General features: G+C 41.9%; 1 protein-coding gene across 1 annotated transcript in view; it reads right to left on the bottom strand.

Moving 5' to 3' along the window:
• The window catches only part of MUSK (muscle associated receptor tyrosine kinase), a 331,368-nt gene that overhangs the window by 145,292 nt on the left and 166,351 nt on the right, over positions 1-19,725 (bottom strand). Inside the window, exon 6 of the mRNA XM_069745513.1 lies at positions 578-702. Within this exon, the coding sequence (XP_069601614.1) occupies positions 578-702 (125 nt within the window). The remainder of the gene's footprint in view (positions 1-577; positions 703-19,725) is intronic.

The following is a 19,725-nucleotide window of genomic DNA, read 5'->3' on the forward strand; positions in this document are numbered from 1 at the left end:
AAAGTACCAATACCTGATTTAAAAACATTGACCAGCAAACTTGCCTGACCTTAACCCCATAGATTCTGTGTTGTCAAGAGGAAGATGAGAGACACCAGACCCAACAATGCAGACAAGCTGAAGGCATCTATCAAAGCAACCTGGGCTTCCATAACACCTCAGCAGTGCAATAAGCTGATCGATTCCATGCCACGCCGCATTGATCAGTAATTGAAGCAAAAGGAGCCCCAATCAAGTATTAAGTGCATTTACTAAACATACATTTCAGCAGACCAACATTTTGGATTTTAAAACCAGTTTTCAAGCTGGTGTTATACAGTATTCTAATATACTGAGATAATGACATTTGGGTTTTCATTGGCTGTAAGTCATAATCATCAACATTAACAGAAATAAACACTTGAAATAGATCACTCTGTTTGTAATGACTCTGTATAATATATGAGTTTCACTTTTTTTATTGAAGAACTGAAATAAATTAAATTTTTGATGATATTCTAATTTTACGAGAAGCACCAGTATGTGGCTGTGAGCAAGTGTCAATAGTACTAGTTCAGAATCAGTGAAATATACTTACAGATTTTCCATTTTCAAACCACCTGATAGAAGGGACAGGAATACCGGATGCTGTACACCTCAGAGACACTTCTGAGCCAAACGTTACATTCTGTGATTCTGGCGCTTTTATGATCCTGGCAAGCACTGCGAAGGAAGAATGGTTTCACAAGGTCACAACTAACGTACAGGTGTTATTAAGATATTCAGGATAATACATAATAATTTATGGATTAATATCTCAGTTGTCACTTGTTTCATAAATCCTTTATTTAATCGGTGTCGATACTGGTATTTAATGGTCATTTATAAGCACATATTTGCATTTTATATCTAGCTATTCTTTTATAAAAAGTCAATTCATTTTGAAAATGTTTAACTCTAATTATTTTCTATAGTTCCTGAGTTTTAGTCATGGAAAAATGTGCAAGGATGCAGGGGGGCAGAGATAGCAGTTGCGCCCAGACCCTGGTGCCTGATGGTGGCCAAGGAACGTTCTGACAGCAGTATTATGAATGCCTTTGCCTCCCAGGAGTTTTGACAACAGCTTGTAGAGGGCAGAGCTGAATTCATAAATCTTTTAGCTATCATTATACACAGTCAGCAAGTCAGCTTAGCTGATCTCCAATGTTTCAGTTCAACTCTTTTTTTCCTTGAATATTAGCGACTCCTAAATGTAGGTCACCACAGCAAGATCTGCTTTGTTTTTATCTTATCTTTTTCTGAGCTGGAACTTATCTCTTAAAACCTAATTTTGATAGTGCTTACATGGACATGTGCATAAGGACAAATTCACACTGTCCGTCACATCCACTTAAGTGCCGCTGTCAGAGATTGACAGGGGCCTTTATATGGTCAGACACAGATGACGTATTTTCAGATTTTCCAGCATCTGCCTAGTGTGGAGCAGGCTCTGCTCCTGAGCCTGCTCCACACACCCTTTGACTTGCTCCATGATGGCTGTAATGTTAAAGTATACTTCATTTTACATTTTATGGAAAGTTGCATTGCAAATATATTTTAATGTGACAAAGAAAAGGAATAAGCTCATTGTGTTGTTCACTTTGAAGCTAGACGGCACACAGTCATGTTATTTAATGGAATTGTTCATATATTTTTATTTTTTATGGATATGTGTATCTATTCTGTTAAATTTGACCATGCAATGTATAAAAATAAATGGCAACAGATCTTTTTTTTAAACATTTTAATGAGACAAAGGAAAGTAATGCGGTTATTAAACCTCATGGATATCGCTGAGCAAAATATGAGCTAAGCATTCTCTAATTGTTCTGTGAGGTCACTTGGTTGTATCTAGCTGTCAAAAGCCATTTTCTGCAAGGGAAATAAATAAAACATCTGGAGCGTCGTTATAACTAAAATCAGCCACACCAGCCAATCTGAAAATCTACACCACCCCAAAGAACAATGTGCTTCCTATAACCTTACACTGCCAAATGAAATGGAAGTATCACATTTTCAAAATGTAACATAGAGTAAAGGTATACAAGTGTATATGTATTACACAGTATATACTTTAGAGTTAGGTCCAGAAATTTTTGGACAGTGGACAAATTTTTGTGATTTGTTTTCTGCATGCCATTATTTTTTATTTAAAATGAAACAACTGAGATGCAATTGAAGTGTAGACTTTCAGGTTCAATTAAAGGGGTTGACCAGAAACATGCTGTGAAATGTTTAGGAACTGCAACCATTTTTCCACAAAGTCTCCCCATTTCGGGGGCTCAAAAGTATTTGGATAAAGTAGATTTATTATAAATTAAAGACCAAATGCTGGGTTTCCTCTGCCAGGCCTTTACTGCAGCTGACTTAAGTTTTAAAAAAAAAATTAAAATCACACTGTACAATTTTTAAATAAATACATTGCATTTTTTTGCGTAAAATAAGGATTTGCTCACCTACCAACCAATAGGACTTCTGCCTCACACAGACCTGTCAGTGTTCCTTCGAAAAGCTCTTCTACTCTGCACTCATTACATGTATTAATTGCAGCTGTTTGAACTCGTTATCTATATAAAATACACATGTTCACATATAAATTAATCACATCCCAACCTCACGCATGCCACCACCATGTTTGACAGTGGGGATGGTGTGTTCAGGGTGATGAGCTGTGTTGCCTTTATGCCAAACATACCGTTTCGATTTTGGTTTCATCTGACCAGAGCACCTTCTTCCACATGTTTGGTGTGTCTCCCAGGTGGCTTGTTGCAAACTTTAAATGACACTTTTTATGGATATCTTTGAAAAATGGCTTTCTTCTTGCCACTCTTCCATAAAGGCCAGATTTGTGCAGTGTATGACTGATTGTTGTCCTATGGACAGACTGTCCACCTCAGCTGTAGATCTCTGCAGTTCATCCAGAGTGATCATGGGCCTCATGGCTGCATCTCTGATCAGTCTTCTCCTTGTTTAAGATGAAAGTTTAGAGGGATGGCCGGGTCTTGGTAGATTTGCAGTGGTATGATACTCCTTCCATTTCAATATGATCGCTTGCACAGTGCTCCTTGCGATGTTTAAAGTTTTGGAAATCATTTTGTATCCAAATCTGGCTTTAAACTTCTCCACAACAGTATCACGGACCTGCCCGTTGTGTGCCTTGGTCTTCATGATGCTCTCTGTGCTTCAAACAGAACCCTGAGACTATCACAGAGCAGGTGCATTTATACGGAGACTTGACTACACACAGGTGGATTATACTTATCATCATTAGGCATTTAGGACAACATTGGATCATTCAGAGATCCACAATGAACTTCTGGAGTGAGTTTGGTGCACTGAAAGTAAATAATATTGCACGCCCCACTTTTTAGTGTTTGAATTTCCTCAAAAATTTAACCAGTAAATTTTGTTCAACATCACAATTGTGTTCCACTTGTTATTTATTCTTCACCAAAAATTTATTTTTGGTATATTTATATTTGAAGCATGATATGTTGGAGAAGGCTGAAAAATTCCAGGGGGCTGAATACTTTCACAAGGCACTGCATGTACAGTGCCTTGGGAAAGTATTCAGCCCCAATATATATTGGGTTGCAAAAGTATTCTCAGTACTTGTACCTATTTTGCAACATTACAGCCTGTGTTCAAATGTTTTTGTAATCCGATCTGGTGAAGTGAGGTGAGAAAAATAGCCAAGAGTCTTTCAATTCTTGTTTGAGGGATTTTAAAATTCTTCCAGTTCTGTGAGATTCCACGGCCATCTTGGATGCACTGCTATTTTGAGGTCTAGCCATTGGTTTTCAATCATATTTAGATAAGGGGTCTGTGAGGACTATTCTAAAACCATCAGCACCATCAGCTTGCACCTTTTGATGTAATCTGTTGTGGATTTTGACTTGAGTTCAGGATCATTATCTATTTGTAGAAGCCATTCTCTTTTTAACTTCAGCTTTTTTACAGATGGTGCTATGTCTGCATCAAGAATTTATTGAAATTTCACTGAATCCTTTTTTCCTCTACCCGTTAAATGTTCTTCGTGCCATTGGCTGCGGCACAACCCAAAGCATGATTGATCCACCCCCATGATTAATGGCTGGTGAGATGTTCTGTTCCCGAAATACTGTGCCCTATTTTCTCCACACATATCTTTGATCATTGGGGCCAAAGAGTTCTATTTTAACCTCATTGGTCCACTTGTTTTCAGATTGATTCAGACTTGTTTAGATTCTCTTTTGCATACTTCTGATGCTGAATTTTATAGTGAGGATGCAAGAGAAGTTTACTTCTGATGACTCATCCATTAAGGCCATATCTGTGCTGGTATTTCTGAACAGTAGAACAATATGCCACAACTCCAGAGTCTACTATATATTTTTGAAGGTCTTTTGTTTAAGTGTTCCCTTTATATTTTTTTAGCAGTGTATATAAATATATATATATATATATATATACTAGATGGTTGCCCGATTCTAACGCATCGGGTATTCTAGAATATGTATGTCCACATAGTATATTGCCCGGCCACGTAGTAGATTGCACAGCCACGTAGTATATTGCCCAGCCACGTAGTATATTGCCCAGTCACGTAGTATATTGCCCAGCCACGTAGTATATTGCCCAGTCACGTAGTATGTTGCCCAGTGACGTAGTATATTGCCCAGTGACGTAGTATATGTTCTTCGTGCCATTGGCTGCGGCACAACCCAAAGCATGATTGATCCACCCCCATGATTAATGGCTGGTGAGATGTTCTGTTCCCGAAATACTGTGCCCTATTTTCTCCACACATATCTTTGATCATTGGGGCCAAAGAGTTCTATTTTAACCTCATTGGTCCACTTGTTTTCAGATTGATTCAGACTTGTTTAGATTCTCTTTTGCATACTTCTGATGCTGAATTTTATAGTGAGGATGCAAGAGAAGTTTACTTCTGATGACTCATCCATTAAGGCCATATCTGTGCTGGTATTTCTGAACAGTAGAACAATATGCCACAACTCCAGAGTCTACTATATATTTTTGAAGGTCTTTTGTTTAAGTGTTCCCTTTATATTTTTTTAGCAGTGTATATAAATATATATATATATATACTAGATGGTTGCCCGATTCTAACGCATCGGGTATTCTAGAATATGTATGTCCACATAGTATATTGCCCGGCCACGTAGTAGATTGCACAGCCACGTAGTATATTGCCCAGCCACGTAGTATATTGCCCAGTCACGTAGTATATTGCCCAGCCACGTAGTATATTGCCCAGTCACGTAGTATGTTGCCCAGTGACGTAGTATATTGCCCAGTGACGTAGTATATTTCCCAGCCACGTAGTATATTGTCCAGCCACGTAGTAGATTGCCCAGTTACATTGTATTGCCAAGTGACGTAGTATATTGCCCAGTTACATTGTATATTGCCCAGTGACATAGTATGCAGCAGAGCCACATAGTATATTGCCCAATTACATAGTATATTGCCCAGTGACGTAGTATATTGCCCAGTGACATAGTATACAGCACAGAGCCACATAGTATATTGCCCAGTGACGTAGTATATTGCCCAGTTACGTAGTATACAGTACAGAGCCACGTAGCATATTGCACAGCCCATGTAGTATATTGCCCAGCTATGCAGTATATTGCCCAACCATGTATGACACAGGTTAAAAAAATAAAAAATAAACACATACTCACCGTCCGCAGGCGCGTTGTAGCACTGTCGCCTGTGTGGGGTGCAGGCGGCATCTTCCGGTCCCAGGGAGTGCTGACGTCGCGGTCACATGACCGTGTAGCGGTCACATGACCGTGACGTCATGGCAGGTCCTTTCCGCGCAGGCGCGCCGGACTTGTGATGATGTCGCGGTCACATGACTGTGACGTCATGGCAGATCCTTCTGCCAGACCATCCGTGCGACCGGAACGTGTCGGTTGCATCGCGAGGAGCGGGAAAGGCGGCGTAGGTGAGTATATAATCATTTTTTATTTTTTTTAATTATTTTTAACATTCAATGTTTTTACTATTGGCGATGCATAGGCTGCGTCAATAGTAAAAAACTTGGTCACACAGGGTTAATAGCAGCGGTAACGGACTGCATTGCACCTCGGCATAACGCGGTCCATTACCGCTGCCATTAACCCTGTGTGAGGGCAGACTGGAGGGGTGTATGCGGACGCCGGGCAGTGAGTGCAGGGAGTAAGGAGCGGCCATTTTCTTCCGGACTGTGCCCGTTGCTGATTGGTCGCGGCAGCCATGACAGGCAGCTGCCGAGACCAATCAGCGAACGAATAACCGTTACAGACAGACAGAAGGACAGATGGAAGTACCCCTTGAACAATTATATAGTAGATATATATTGCCTACAATAAAATGGTAATTTATCATCTTTAACTTAAGGCTTTTCAGATACAGTGGGGGGAAAAAGCATTTAGCCAGCCACCAATTGTGCAAGCTCTCCCACTTAAAAAGTTGAGAGAGGCCTGTAGTCATGCAGTGGGTATGGAAAGTATTCAGACCCCTTTACATTTTTCACTCTTTGTTTCATTGCAGCCATTTGGTAAATTCAAAAAAGTTCATTTGGTCATAAGCATTCAGACCCTTTGTTAGACACTCATATTTAAGTCACATGTCGTCTATTTCCTTGTGATCCTCTTTGAGATGGTTCTACTCCTTTATTGTAGTCCAGCTGTGCTTAATTAAACTGATAGGACTTGATCAGAAAGGCACATAGCTACTGATGAGAGCAACCACCCACTCGCCAAAACATTAGGGGGGTTGGCTGCCTAGTAGCAAAAATGCACACAGGTAAGGCTTACATAAGACACTATTCACACAGATAGGTGGGATGCACAGTGTCTGGACAACCTATTGATCACGCCCAGGGGGCATCCAGCACTATTTATAAATGCACCATACATAAAACAAGCCAACATGAAGGGGCCCTGCAGCACCCTGAAAAAAAATTATAAAAAGTGCAATGAAAAGATGAAAAAATTGTAATGCATATAATGCATTAAATGAGGTATTGGTTACTATTTTGGCCAAAATGGATAAGATCGCAACCCAACGCCAAGGGTCCTCATTAACTTGCGAGTCCTACGCTAATATCAAAAACAGCTAACATAGAAAAACTGAAAAAAAACACACATCATGAAAAGCAGACTCACTAAAACCTTGTCAAATGACAAATGCCCTAGCAGGGTGCAGCAGGCCCCCACTGATAAACTAGAGAGTCAAAATGGGAAAACAAATCCAGAAAATCAACTTGTCTGATTTGGCAAGATTTATTTTTCAAAGAGGTTATTAGTCAGAGAGGCACCAGAGAGACCAGAGGTAACCCTTTAGGAGCTGCAGAGTTCTCAAGCAGAGACTAGAGTATCAGTCCATACAACCACAATAAGCCATAGACTCCATAGAGCTGGCCTTTATACAAGAGTGGGTACAAAAAAAGCTTTCACATACACACAATTGCAGGCATGTAACCCCTCTGATGCTGCTGTCAGTAGTGACAGTGACATAGAGGAGAAATGCGCAGGGAATGCGTTCCCTGCGCGCTCTAGATCTTGTTGTCCTGATGGTCTCTAAAAATTCCTGTGAAGCACTTGAAGGGTTAAAAAACTTCTTGAATGCGGTTTTCAGTACCTTGAGGGGTGCAGTTTTTAGAATGGTGTCACTATTCGGTATTTTCTGTCATATAGACCCCTCAAAGTCTCTTTGAATGTGAGGTGGTCCCTAAAAAAAATGGTTTTGCAAATTTTGTTGAAAAAATGAGAAATCGCTGGTCAAATTTTAACCCTTATAACTTCCTAACAAAAAAATTATGTTTCAAAAATTGTACTCATGTAAAGTAGACACACGCGAAATGTTATTTATTAACTATTTTGTGCAATATGATTCTCTGATTTAAGGGCATAAAAATTAAAACTTTGAAAATTGTGAATTTTTCATTATTTTCACCAAATTTCCATTTTTTTCCCAAATAAACAAAAGTCATGTAAAAAATGTTTTACCACTATCATGAAGTACAATATGTCACGAGAAAACAGCCTCAGAATCAGTGGGAACCACTGAAGCATTCCAAAGTCATGACTTCATAAATTGATAGTAACATAGTAACATAGTAACATAGTTAGTAAGGCCGAAAAAAGACATTTGTCCATCCAGTTCAGCCTATATTCCATCATAATAAATCCCCAGATCTACGTCCTTCTACAGAACCTAATTGTATGATACAATATTGTTCTGCTCCAGGAAGACATCCAGGCTTCTCTTGAACCCCTCAACTGAGTTCGCCATCACCACCTCCTCAGGCAAGCAATTCCAGATTCTCACTGCCCTAACAGTAAAGAATCCTCTTCTATGTTGGTGGAAAAACCTTCTCTCCTCCAGACGCAAAGAATGCCCCCTTGTGCCCGTCACCTTCCTTGGTATAAACAGATCCTCAGCGAGATATTTGTATTGTCCCCTTATATACTTATACATGGTTATTAGATCGCCCCTCAGTCGTCTTTTTTCTAGACTAAATAATCCTAATTTCGCTAATCTATCTGGGTATTGTAGTTCTCCCATCCCCTTTATTAATTTTGTTGCCCTCCCTTGTACTCTCTCTAGTTCCATTATATCCTTCCTGAACACCGGTGCCCAAAACTGGACACAGTACTCCATGTGCGGTCTAACTAGTGATTTGTACAGAGGCAGTATAATGCACTCATCATGTGTATCCAGACCTCTTTTAAAGCACCCCATGATCCTGTTTGCCTTGGCAGCTGCTGCCTGGCACTGGCTGCTCCAGGTAAGTTTATCATTAACTAGGATCCCCAAGTCCTTCTCCCTGTCAGATTTACCCAGTGGTTTCCCGTTCAGTGTGTAAAGGTGATATTGATTCCTTCTTCCCATGTGTATAACCTTACATTTATCATTGTTAAACCTCATCTGCCACCTTTCAGCCCAAGTTTCCAACTTATCCAGATCCATTTGTAGCAGAATACTATCTTCTCTTGTATTAACTGCTTTACATAGTTTTGTATCATCTGCAAATATCGATATTTTACTGTGTAAACCTTCTACCAGATCATTAATGAATATGTTGAAGAGAACAGGTCCCAATACCGACCCCTGCGGTACCCCACTGGTCACAGCGACCCAGTTAGAGACTATACCATTTATAACCACCCTCTGCTTTCTATCACTAAGCCAGTTACTAACCCATTTACACACATTTTCCCCCAGACCAAGCATTCTCATTTTGTGTACCAACCTCTTGTGCGGCATGGTATCAAACGCTTTGGAAAAATCGAGATATACCACGTCCAATGACTCACCGTGGTCCAGCCTATAGCTTACCTCTTCATAAAAACTGATTAGATTGGTTTGACTGGAGCGATTTCTCATAAACCCATGGTGGTCAGAATTGTAAAAATTGGCCTGGTCAGGAAGGTGAAAACAGGCTTCGGGGCGAAGGGGTTAAGGGGAAAAATGTAAATATTTTGGAGTGACCTAGTCAAAGCCCAGACCTTAATCTAATTAGGAATCTGTTGTCAGACTTGAAGATTGCTCTTCACCAGAGTAAACCATCTAACTTGAAGAAGCTGGAGCAATTTCTCCTTGATGAATGGGCAAAAATCCCATTGGCAAGATGTGGAAAGCTCATAGAGACTTATTCAAAGCCACTTTCAGCTATAATTGCCAAAAGGAGGCTCTACAAAGTACTGAATTTAGAGGGGTGAATAGTTATGCACAATGCGTTATTTTGCGCTATTTGTTGTTTGTTTCGCTATAAAAAAAGAACAAAACAATTTTTCACAGTTGTAGGCATGTTCATGTACATGAACTAATGACAACTCTCAAAAAACAGTGCAATTCCAGGTAGCAAAACATGAAAAATGCCAAAGAGGAAGGGTGAATACATTCACAAACCACCGTGCACATATTTTTTACACAAAGTATATTTTTATATACACAGTAACTCCCAAGGTTGTGTATGTGTGTATGTATATATTTATGTATTTAAATAGTGCTGTTATTTTTTTTGCAGTATACAATTGGATATGGTTCTTATCTGAAGGCACAGTCCTCCCATCAACCAAAGGCCTCATTTAACTCCTTAAGGACCAGGTGTATTTCCGTTTTTGCGCTTCGATTTTTCCTCCTATTCTTCTGAGAGACATAACTTTGTTATTTTTACATAAACATGGCCATGTGAGGGCTGTTTTTTTGTGGGATGATTTTTTCTTTTGAATGACACCATTGTTTTTACCATATCGTATACTTGAAAACAGGAATAAAAGTGCAATTCAACAACTATTTTTTTTTTTTACCATGTTCACTAAATGCTAAATCTGACCTGCTGTTATGATTCTTCAGGTCAATACGATACAATACTTTTTTATTTAGGTGGTGAAAAAAAATCAAAAGTTTGTAAACAAAAAAAAAAAAATAGCGGTAATTTCCAAGACCTGTAGCATCTTCATTTTTCGGGATGTGGGGCTGAGTGAGGGCTTATTTTTTGTGCTCCAAGCAGACATTTTAATTGGCATCATTTTGGGATAGAAACTATGTTTTGATCTCCTGTTATTGCATTTTATTGCAATGTTGCAGCTACCAAAAAAACTTATATCCGGCATTTTGATTTTTTTTTTATTACACTATTTACTTATTGGGTTCATTATTTTTAAAGCTTGATAGATCGGGTGATTCTGAGCACGTTGATACCAAATATGTGTATTTTTTATTTTTTTTACATGTTTTATTTTGAATGGGGCAAAAGGAGGGTGATTTGAAGTTTTTATTTTTACATGCTTCCATGACTCTCTCTTGAAACCCATATTCATGACCCGGTCATCTGGGATTCCTGCCAGGGGCTCGAATACTTCCTCGGATGATTTTGAGGCCAATGCCATTGTCGGGTCCAAGGTGGTGCATGACAAAAACATTTTTTGGTGGACTGGAAGGGTCATGGGCCAGAGGATAGGACCTGGGAGCCGATTGAGCACAGTTGTGCCCCTCAGTTCATTGCGCCTTTCGAGCATGACGAACGTCACCATAGGGGGCCAAGCGGGAGGTAATATTTACGCTGGGATTCTTCCACTGCACAGGGTAGATCCCAAGCCTTGTCTGCCTCTGCAGTCTCCCACTCTTTTCTGGCCGCACTAGGGGCTGCTCAGCAAAGATGTTGGTCTCAGCATCTTGCTCAGACTAGGGCTGTTCACTTGGTTACTGCATTCCAAGCCAAAGCTATGATAATCAACAATAAGCACCGGCAAACAGATGCACCAGAGGCTAAGTCCAGAAATCACTATTCTGAGCATGCTCGTGAGGTGGCGACTTCTCATTGGTGATCGGTCGTTAGCTGCTTGGGTGATGTGGCAGTTCCGAATTAGTCCTCGAGCAAGGTCCTGTCTGACTGGAGTTAAACAGAACTTATAAAAGGTTCTTTTGAATGCAACTCCGGTGCACTAAGATTACTTTTGTCATACGTGTGTGGAACATTACAGTAGTGTGGACTTGTCTGTGTGTGCTCAGGGCAGGCGTATAGCCTTTAAAATTCTGGCACCTCTGGAGAGGAGTTTGTGTACTTGCATGCGCTGAGATTGCGCCCACTACCTGTTCCCTTGCCCCAGTGAGGGTTACGTTCACCTGTGAAGCAACAGGGGATTTCATGTAGCGCCATTGTCATTAGTGTGGCATCTAGCTGCGCCATACTGTCTAGGGACAGCTGTATCTCCATCTATACCCCTCTGTAAAGCTAACAGAGTTGGGTAATTCATTTCAATTCACACAGCGTGACATTTAACCCCGTGTGTTTTGGAGATCGCTTGCCGCACTCTTCGGCCATTGTTTACTAGCTGCGATTTTCCATCTCTGCATGGGGGACCCCGGGTTGTGATTGCATTTCATCATAATTTACATTTAGTGCGATCCACCAACCCTAACACCGTGTTGTCATGCCAACCCATCTGCGACCTGCTGTCATGTGACATGGGGGCAGTGGGTGGAGCTAAGATGCACATCCGGTTTGCAAGAGTTAAATGCCTCTGTTAGAGATTGACAGCTGCACTTAGCTGGCTAACAGCTGTGGGTGGATCGTGATTCCACCCTCAGCTGTTAAGGGCACATGACAGCTAATCAGATCAGCTTTCATGTAATGGAAAATCACTGGCTCATTACGGACATAGCACATCATACGTCATAAAGGGGTTAAACTTCAGTACATTTTTGTCACTATTTCATCAGTATTTGTATGCTGGGAGTGTCTCCAAAACACAGAACAGAAATCAATCTTTCAATTATAGTTTTTCTCTGTAAGTTCCACTCCTGCATGAAGGAATTATTTTTTCAGTCCGAACTGAGGTGGGAAAAAAATCATAGATTAGCATGGAATCATAGAATAACACTAGCCAGAGTGCAATCAAATTTTTTATCGGATTGCATTCATCAGTTTTTCACGCAGATGAGTATGAGCCCTAACTATGAGAGTGACAGCAGACTATAATGGGCTCATTCTCTGCTCTGCTAGAGCGTCTGACTATGTAGAAAAAGTTGGGCCCTTTTGAGGGATATTAGGGACCCTTCTAAATGCTTTTGTTGGATGATATTTAGAAAAATCATGATCCTGAGGCTGCTTACTCTTCTATAACATAAAAAGGGCAGCTCCAGATTGGTCGTAGGTGCTCTTTAAATATTTAGCTGTCTTTGACGAAATCTTCCAAAGTGCCAATTAGCACAGCCTGGAACCAAAAAGAATTAACCATTGGTTTGCTGTAGCAAAATATATGAGAAACAGTTGAAATAAATAGACCTCCAATAATGTATGCAGCGATTGCTGGTTAACTTGGAACATGGTGCATGGGGATGACACCGTATCCCACTCCAGCACAGCCTCATACACTCCTCATTCTTGCATACTCTGCTCAAGATGGCTGTGCTTCATCTTTCTGTCTTTCACTGTTATAAAAACCCTCCCTTTCACATCTTACAGACATATCACATATCTTGCGGCCAGTTAACAACATCTATAATATAACGCTGGGGGCGTCACTCTGTCGAAAGCCTTTATAGACTGCGCAAGCGCAAGCGCCGGCGCAGTCTGGGCCTCACAGAGTGACGCTCCCAGGAGATCGCGGTATGCGTAAACACTGAGCGCACACCGCGATCTCCACCGGAGAGTCAGGGACCGCCAGGAGGGTAAGTTTATTCACCTGTCCCCCGTTCCAGTGCTGCATGCGGCTCCGTCTCCTGGGTCTTCTGCTGTGACGTTCCCAGTTCAGAAGGCGCGATGACGTGCTTAATGCGCGTCGGCGCCGCCCTCTGACTGAACAGTCACAGCCAGAGGAGCCGGAAGATGGCGGCGTGCAGCGCTGGAACGGGACAGACAGGTGAGTATAGCAAGTGCTGGGGGCCTGAGCTAGCGGTGACTCCGGCACCTGACCCCCACAGCGTGCCGGTGTCCCCGCCTGCTCAGGCCCCCAGCACTCGGTGCCCAGCGACGATAGGTGAGTATGATAATTTTTATATATATGGCAGCAGCATACGGGGCATATATAATGGAGCATCTTATGGGGGGCATATAATACAATGGTGGCGCAGGATGAGAGCAGCACATGACAGAACGGGGGCGCAGGATGGCAGCAGCACATGACAGAACGGGCGCAGAATGGCAGCAGCACATGACAGAACGGGCGCAGGATGGCAGCAGCACATGACAGAACGGGCGCAGGATGGTAGCAGCACATGACAGAACGGGTGCGCAGGATGGGAGCAGCACATGACAGAACTGGCGCAGGATGGCAGCAGCACATGACAGAACGGGCGCAGGATGGTAGCAGCACATGACAGAACGGGGGCGCAGGATGGCAGCAGCACATGACAGAACGGGGGCGCAGGATGGGAGCAGCACATGACAGAACGGGCGCAGGATGGCAGCAGCACATGACAGAACGGGCGCAGGATGGGAGCAGCCCATGACAGAACGGGGGCGCAGGATGGCAGCAGCACATGACAGAACAGGGGAGCAGGATGGCAGCAGCACATGACAGAATGGGGGCGCAGGATGGCAGCAGCACATGACAGAACGGGCGCAGGATGGGAGCAGCACATGACAGGACAGGGGCGCAGGATGGGAGCAGCACATGAAAGAACGGGGGCACAGGATGGGAGCAGCACCTGACAGAACGGGGGCCCAGGATGGGAACAGCACATGACAGAATGGGCGCACGATGGCAGCAGCACATGACAAAATGGGCGCAGGATGGGAGCATCACATGACAGAACGGGGGCGCAGGATGGCAGCAGCACATGACAGAACGGGCGCAGGATGGGAGCAGCACATGACAGAACGGGGGCGCAGGATGGGAGCAGCACATGACAGAACGGGGGCGCAGGATGGCAGCAGCACATGACAGAACGGGCGCAGGATGGGAGCAGCACATGACAAAACAGGGGCGCAGGATGGGAGCAGCACATGAAAGAACGGGGGCACAGGATGGGAGCAGCACATGACAGAACGGGGGCACAGGATGGGAGCAGCACATGACAGGATGGGAGCAGCAAATGACAGAATGGAGGCACAGGATGGGTGCAGAACATGTCAGAATGGAGGCGCAGGATGGGTGCAGCACATGTCACAATGGGGGTGCAGGATGAGAGCAGCACATGACAGAATGGGGACGCAGGATGGGTGCAACACATGACAGAATGGGGGCGCAACATGGGTGCAGAACATGTCAGAATGGAGGCGCAGGATGGGAGCAGCACATGTCACAATGGGGGAGCAGGATGGAAGCAGCACATGACAGAATGGGGGCGCAGGATGGGTGCAACACATGACAGAATGGGGGCGCAAGATGGGTGCAACACATGGCAGGATGGGGGCGCAGGATGGGTGCAGCACATGACAGGATGGGGACGCAGGATGGAGCAGCACATGTCAGAATGGGGGTGCAGGATGGGAGCAGCACATGTCAGAATGGGGGTGCAGGATGGGTGCAGCACATGACAGGATGGGGACGCAGGATGGAGCAGCACATGTCAGAACGGGGGCGCAGGATGGGAGCAGCACATGACAGGATGGGAGCAGCAAATGACAGAATGGAGGCGCAGGATGGGTGCAGAACATGTCAAAATGGAGGCGCAGGATGGGTGCAGCACATGTCACAATGGGGGCGCAGAATGAGAGCAGCACATGACAGAATGGGGGCGCAGGATGGGTGCAACACATGACAGAATGGGGGCGCAAGATGGGTGCAGAACATGTCAGAATGGAGGTGCAGGATGGGAGCAGCACATCTCACAATGGGGGAGCAGGATGGAAGCCGCACATGACAGAATGGGGGCGCATGATGGGTGCAACACATGACAGAATGGGGGTGCAAGATTGGTGCAACACATGGCAGGATGGGGGCACAGGATGGGTGCAGCACATGACAGGATGGGGACGCAGGATGGAGCAGCACATGTCAGAATGGGGGTGCAGGATGGGAGCAGCACATGTCAGAATGGGAGTGCAGGATGGGTGCAGCACATGTCAGGATGGGGACGCAGGATGGAGCAGCTCATGACAGGATGGGGACGCAGGATGGAGCAGCACATACCAGGATGGAGACCATATACCAATATAGATGCTAGCCACCCGGGCGTAGAACGGGTTCAATAGCTAGTTAATTATAAAGATACAAATCTATTGACAACAAGTACAAAGATTATTCATGAGTGAGTACAATTACATTTTATCTTCAATTATACTGCCCTGGTGAGCCGACACACATCTCACACGTGCATATGTATATGTTTATGTGCATGTGTGCGTGTATGTGACTAAAGAGAGTGATATTCAATCGGAAATATAAAAAAAAATTAAAAAGTATCTAAGAAAATGTACAAAATTATGGCATTTATGTTGCCTACTACAGCATATGAAATTGGATTATTTACTAAACTTCACGCTCAGAAGCAATGTTTTATGTTGTCTTCAGTCAAATACGAAATATTTATTGTGTAATAACTTGATGACTAATGATGAAAACCATTTTGTAGAGCATAACATTTATCTGTTTAAATATTAATATGCATGACAGGATTAGTAAGATCATTGGACGTATCGGAAAACTTGCAGCTACAATAAAAAACAGCTGTTAAGCAATAGTATAGACATATTAATGCGCTTTGAGGTTGCCACATGCTTTTGTTATGAGATTACAACATTTTCCATAATTTACTTAAGCTTTTTTCAAGCTTGATGGAAAATGTTATCTTTGGATGATTGAGATAATTATGACAGACAGGGGTTCATTCAAGGTTTACAGCCGAGTAGTCAGGAATATCTGGAAAGGTTTCATTGGACCAGTGCTATAGTGGCAGTGTTACAAAAGTTGAATCCCTGCAGGAATGTGTTCTGTGTTTTGTTTTTTTGCTATATATATTACCTATTTCTTTTATCTACTGTTTCATAGCAGGTAATGATTGTTTTAGGTCATAATCCTCCATTATGATAACTATCATCTGTTGTTTTGGGACTGTGTGTCTGATAGTCAAATTAGATTTTATTCCTACTAATCTGGCTACTCGAAATGATCAATAAATATGACTGAATTGTAGTAACTTTTCAACCTTGCACACCTTAGGCTAGGTTCACATTAATGCAGTGCTCTCTGCCAAGCACTATGTCTGGGTTTCTGTCTGAATCTCTGAAAACAGTATTCTGATTGAAATCCCGACATAGCCATTAACTTGAACAAAGCTAACCGAGTCACAAAAACGAGGCACACCATATACATATATATATTTAACAACACAAATGGTGCAAGAACAAAGGCCATAGACTGTCCAGTGACTTCATCAGCTTCTTTGAAGTGAATATCTCCATTGGGACTCTGTTGGGGTTAACATCACAAAAATGTTTTTCAGAGATTCCAGCAGAAACCCCTATGTCTTGCTCAGTGAGCCATAAAGAATATAACCTTCCGACCGAGTGTCCACAAAAAAGAAAATGGAAATGTCGGCTTATGGTTTGAGTCATGGATCAAATTTGCCCATTTAAATCAATGGGTCTTCGAAAAAATATGGACAGCACTTTCATGTCATCCTTGCTTCATCTGAGTGCTATCTTTTTTTACTGCTTATTATGCAGAAGCTTGACGTTTTTTTTAATATTTATATATGGCATATGAGAAAAACAGAAGGCACATTTGTGGTAAGAACTGACACATTGAGCAAAATTGGAGTAAATTGAATCCAGCACACTGATGAAAAGTGATCCATTTGTTTTCTCATACATAAAAAATGGACGTCTGAATGAGCCCTTAGTGTTTGTGCAGGTACTGTACAGACCAAAAGTTTGGACACACCTTCTCATTTAAAGATTTTTCTGTATTTTCATGACTATGAAAATTGTAAATTCACACTGAAGGCATCAAAACTATGAATTAACACATGTGGAATTATAAACTTAACAAAAAAGAGTGAAACAACTGAAGTTATGTTTTATATTCTAGGTTCTTCAAAGTAGCCACCTTTTGCTTTTGGTTTGGTGTTTCATTTTGCTTTGAATGTCATATTTTAATTCTATTTTTAGTTTGATTCTGGTTTCTGTGATGGTGGTTCACCATTTAGGACTGCATATATGTTTTTTTCTCCCATTAGGCATCCACTCCTGCTAGATATTTAATTTGGGCCGATTGCCAGCTCTGTTAATGGACAATCGTGACAAACCATCATATACATTTTTTCCTCTGTCCTTTGCCATTTAGCCTTCATTCACACATCCATGTGACACATCCTAGTGCAGTCTATTTTTTCTGCAGACGGCATGCTGACTCATACAGTTTCATTGATTGACATCAGTTTTAAAAATGGATCTGTATCTCCAGTCACTGAAACTCAGAGAATATTCTCTGTTTTGCTTATCAGATTCAGCCTTTAAAGTCTATAGGGATCTGGGTAAAACAGCTGACAAACTGAAGACATTCTTTGTACCATCCAAATAATACATTTTTAAACAGGACTTGACTCTTGCTTAAACAAATTGATCTAGATACTGTGTAAAAAACCCTCATCTATTCTGATTCTGCCGCTTTTTATGCGGTTTTGCGTTGATTAACCCCATTGCAGATATATTTACATTTTCTGTTTTTGGGGAGTAATATGTGCAATCTCTGTTTGTAGTTCAACTGGATGCTTCTTCAGTCTTGGCTTTCAGCCCTCTATCTCAGACACCGTCAATCACCATTAAGCAGCGTCTGAGACTACTAGACTGCTAAATCAGTTAACAAGCCGTGATTTACAGCATTTGTGTGGGAGTGGTGATAGTGCCGAGAAAACTCTGAAGAAATGCCTGCCTTGACCTGCAAGCAGAGATTTCACATAATGTCCTCCAAAAGCTACAACTGTAAATAATTCAGCAGTGGAGTAACATAGCATTTTTTTTTCTGAGCAAGTTACTGGTTCTCTTTAAGAGTTAATGGATAAAAGAAATTTTGATATTCTACCTGCTTCAGTGAAAAGCCCAGTTGCAATCTGCTAAGCTCACTCATTGACTGTTACACCATTAACGTGACATCAGGCCAGAGCCAAAGTAAGACACTGGGAGCAGTGTTGCATATTTGCTGGTCAACCGAGGAAAGGTGAGTACAGTGTAATTTTGTTTTATTTTAAGACAAAATGCATCAGTTTTCCTCTCTGAAAGCTCTATTTCTAATTTTCATTTGACTCTCAGCTAGTAGGTGGAGGCTAGGCGACATGATGTCTTCCATACACTAAACATGCATATAAATGGACTACAACTGTGTTTTTCTCTTGGTAGAAAATAGAGAGTACAATCAGCATGGGATAAATTATACAGTAGTACTGAGAAGCTGTGAATCCAGCTCTTGCTAAAGAAGCTTTGTAATCAACCTATTTCTCTGCCTTTCTCAGTGCCTCTCTCTGCTCCTGTAGTACTACCACGATTGGCTTCCTTTGCCTCCAGCCAGTGTAATAGTTGAGAGGAAGTGGAGGGTACTATGAAATAAATGTCTCATCAGTCATCCTAGTCACAACACGATGATGTTGCCTCTAGCAGCAACACCATCAGTTTGAGTTGGTGTTCTGCAAAGAGCAGTCTGCCTGATCAGAAATTACTAAGATGGATAATTTTTAGACCTTCTTTAATTTAAAAAAAGCATGAAAAGTCTGTGAGTATGCTGTGTTATTAAATGGGCTGTTGATTCCTACCATATTACCATGATGTGTTGAGATCACTTGGACATTAAGAAGTCTGTCTTTGTAGTAATGAGTTTGCAAGGGTTTGCACACAGTTCATACTCATAGGTTTTATATTCATTTTTTCAGTGAAAATGAAATGCCTGCAATTCACAGCAAATGTGTTCACTACATATTGATTTTTTTCAATGGAACCTGGCAAATTTGAATTTCAAAAGTTTCATTCACTTCTAGTTGTAAGAACTTTGCCCAAGAATGTTTTAAGCTGTAGCTTAGTTTATGAGTGTATGGATAAAGTGTAAGCTCCTGAGATGTAAATCCTGCACTGTCCACAAAGATTATATAGTAATAGTGATTCAGTAGAGTAATATAATTTGTCTGAAAGTGATGGCATTAGCCATTAAATCATCTCCAATGCACTATTCTAGAAATAGCTTTTTTTTTTCTTTTATGAATCAGCTCTGAGAAAAGTGTAAGTAGATAGTTTGCATCCGGAGGCATAGTATGAAACCATTTCTAGTC

Source organism: Ranitomeya imitator, chromosome 1 (genome assembly GCF_032444005.1).
Source record: "Ranitomeya imitator isolate aRanImi1 chromosome 1, aRanImi1.pri, whole genome shotgun sequence".
Lineage (NCBI taxonomy): Eukaryota > Metazoa > Chordata > Amphibia > Anura > Dendrobatidae > Ranitomeya > Ranitomeya imitator.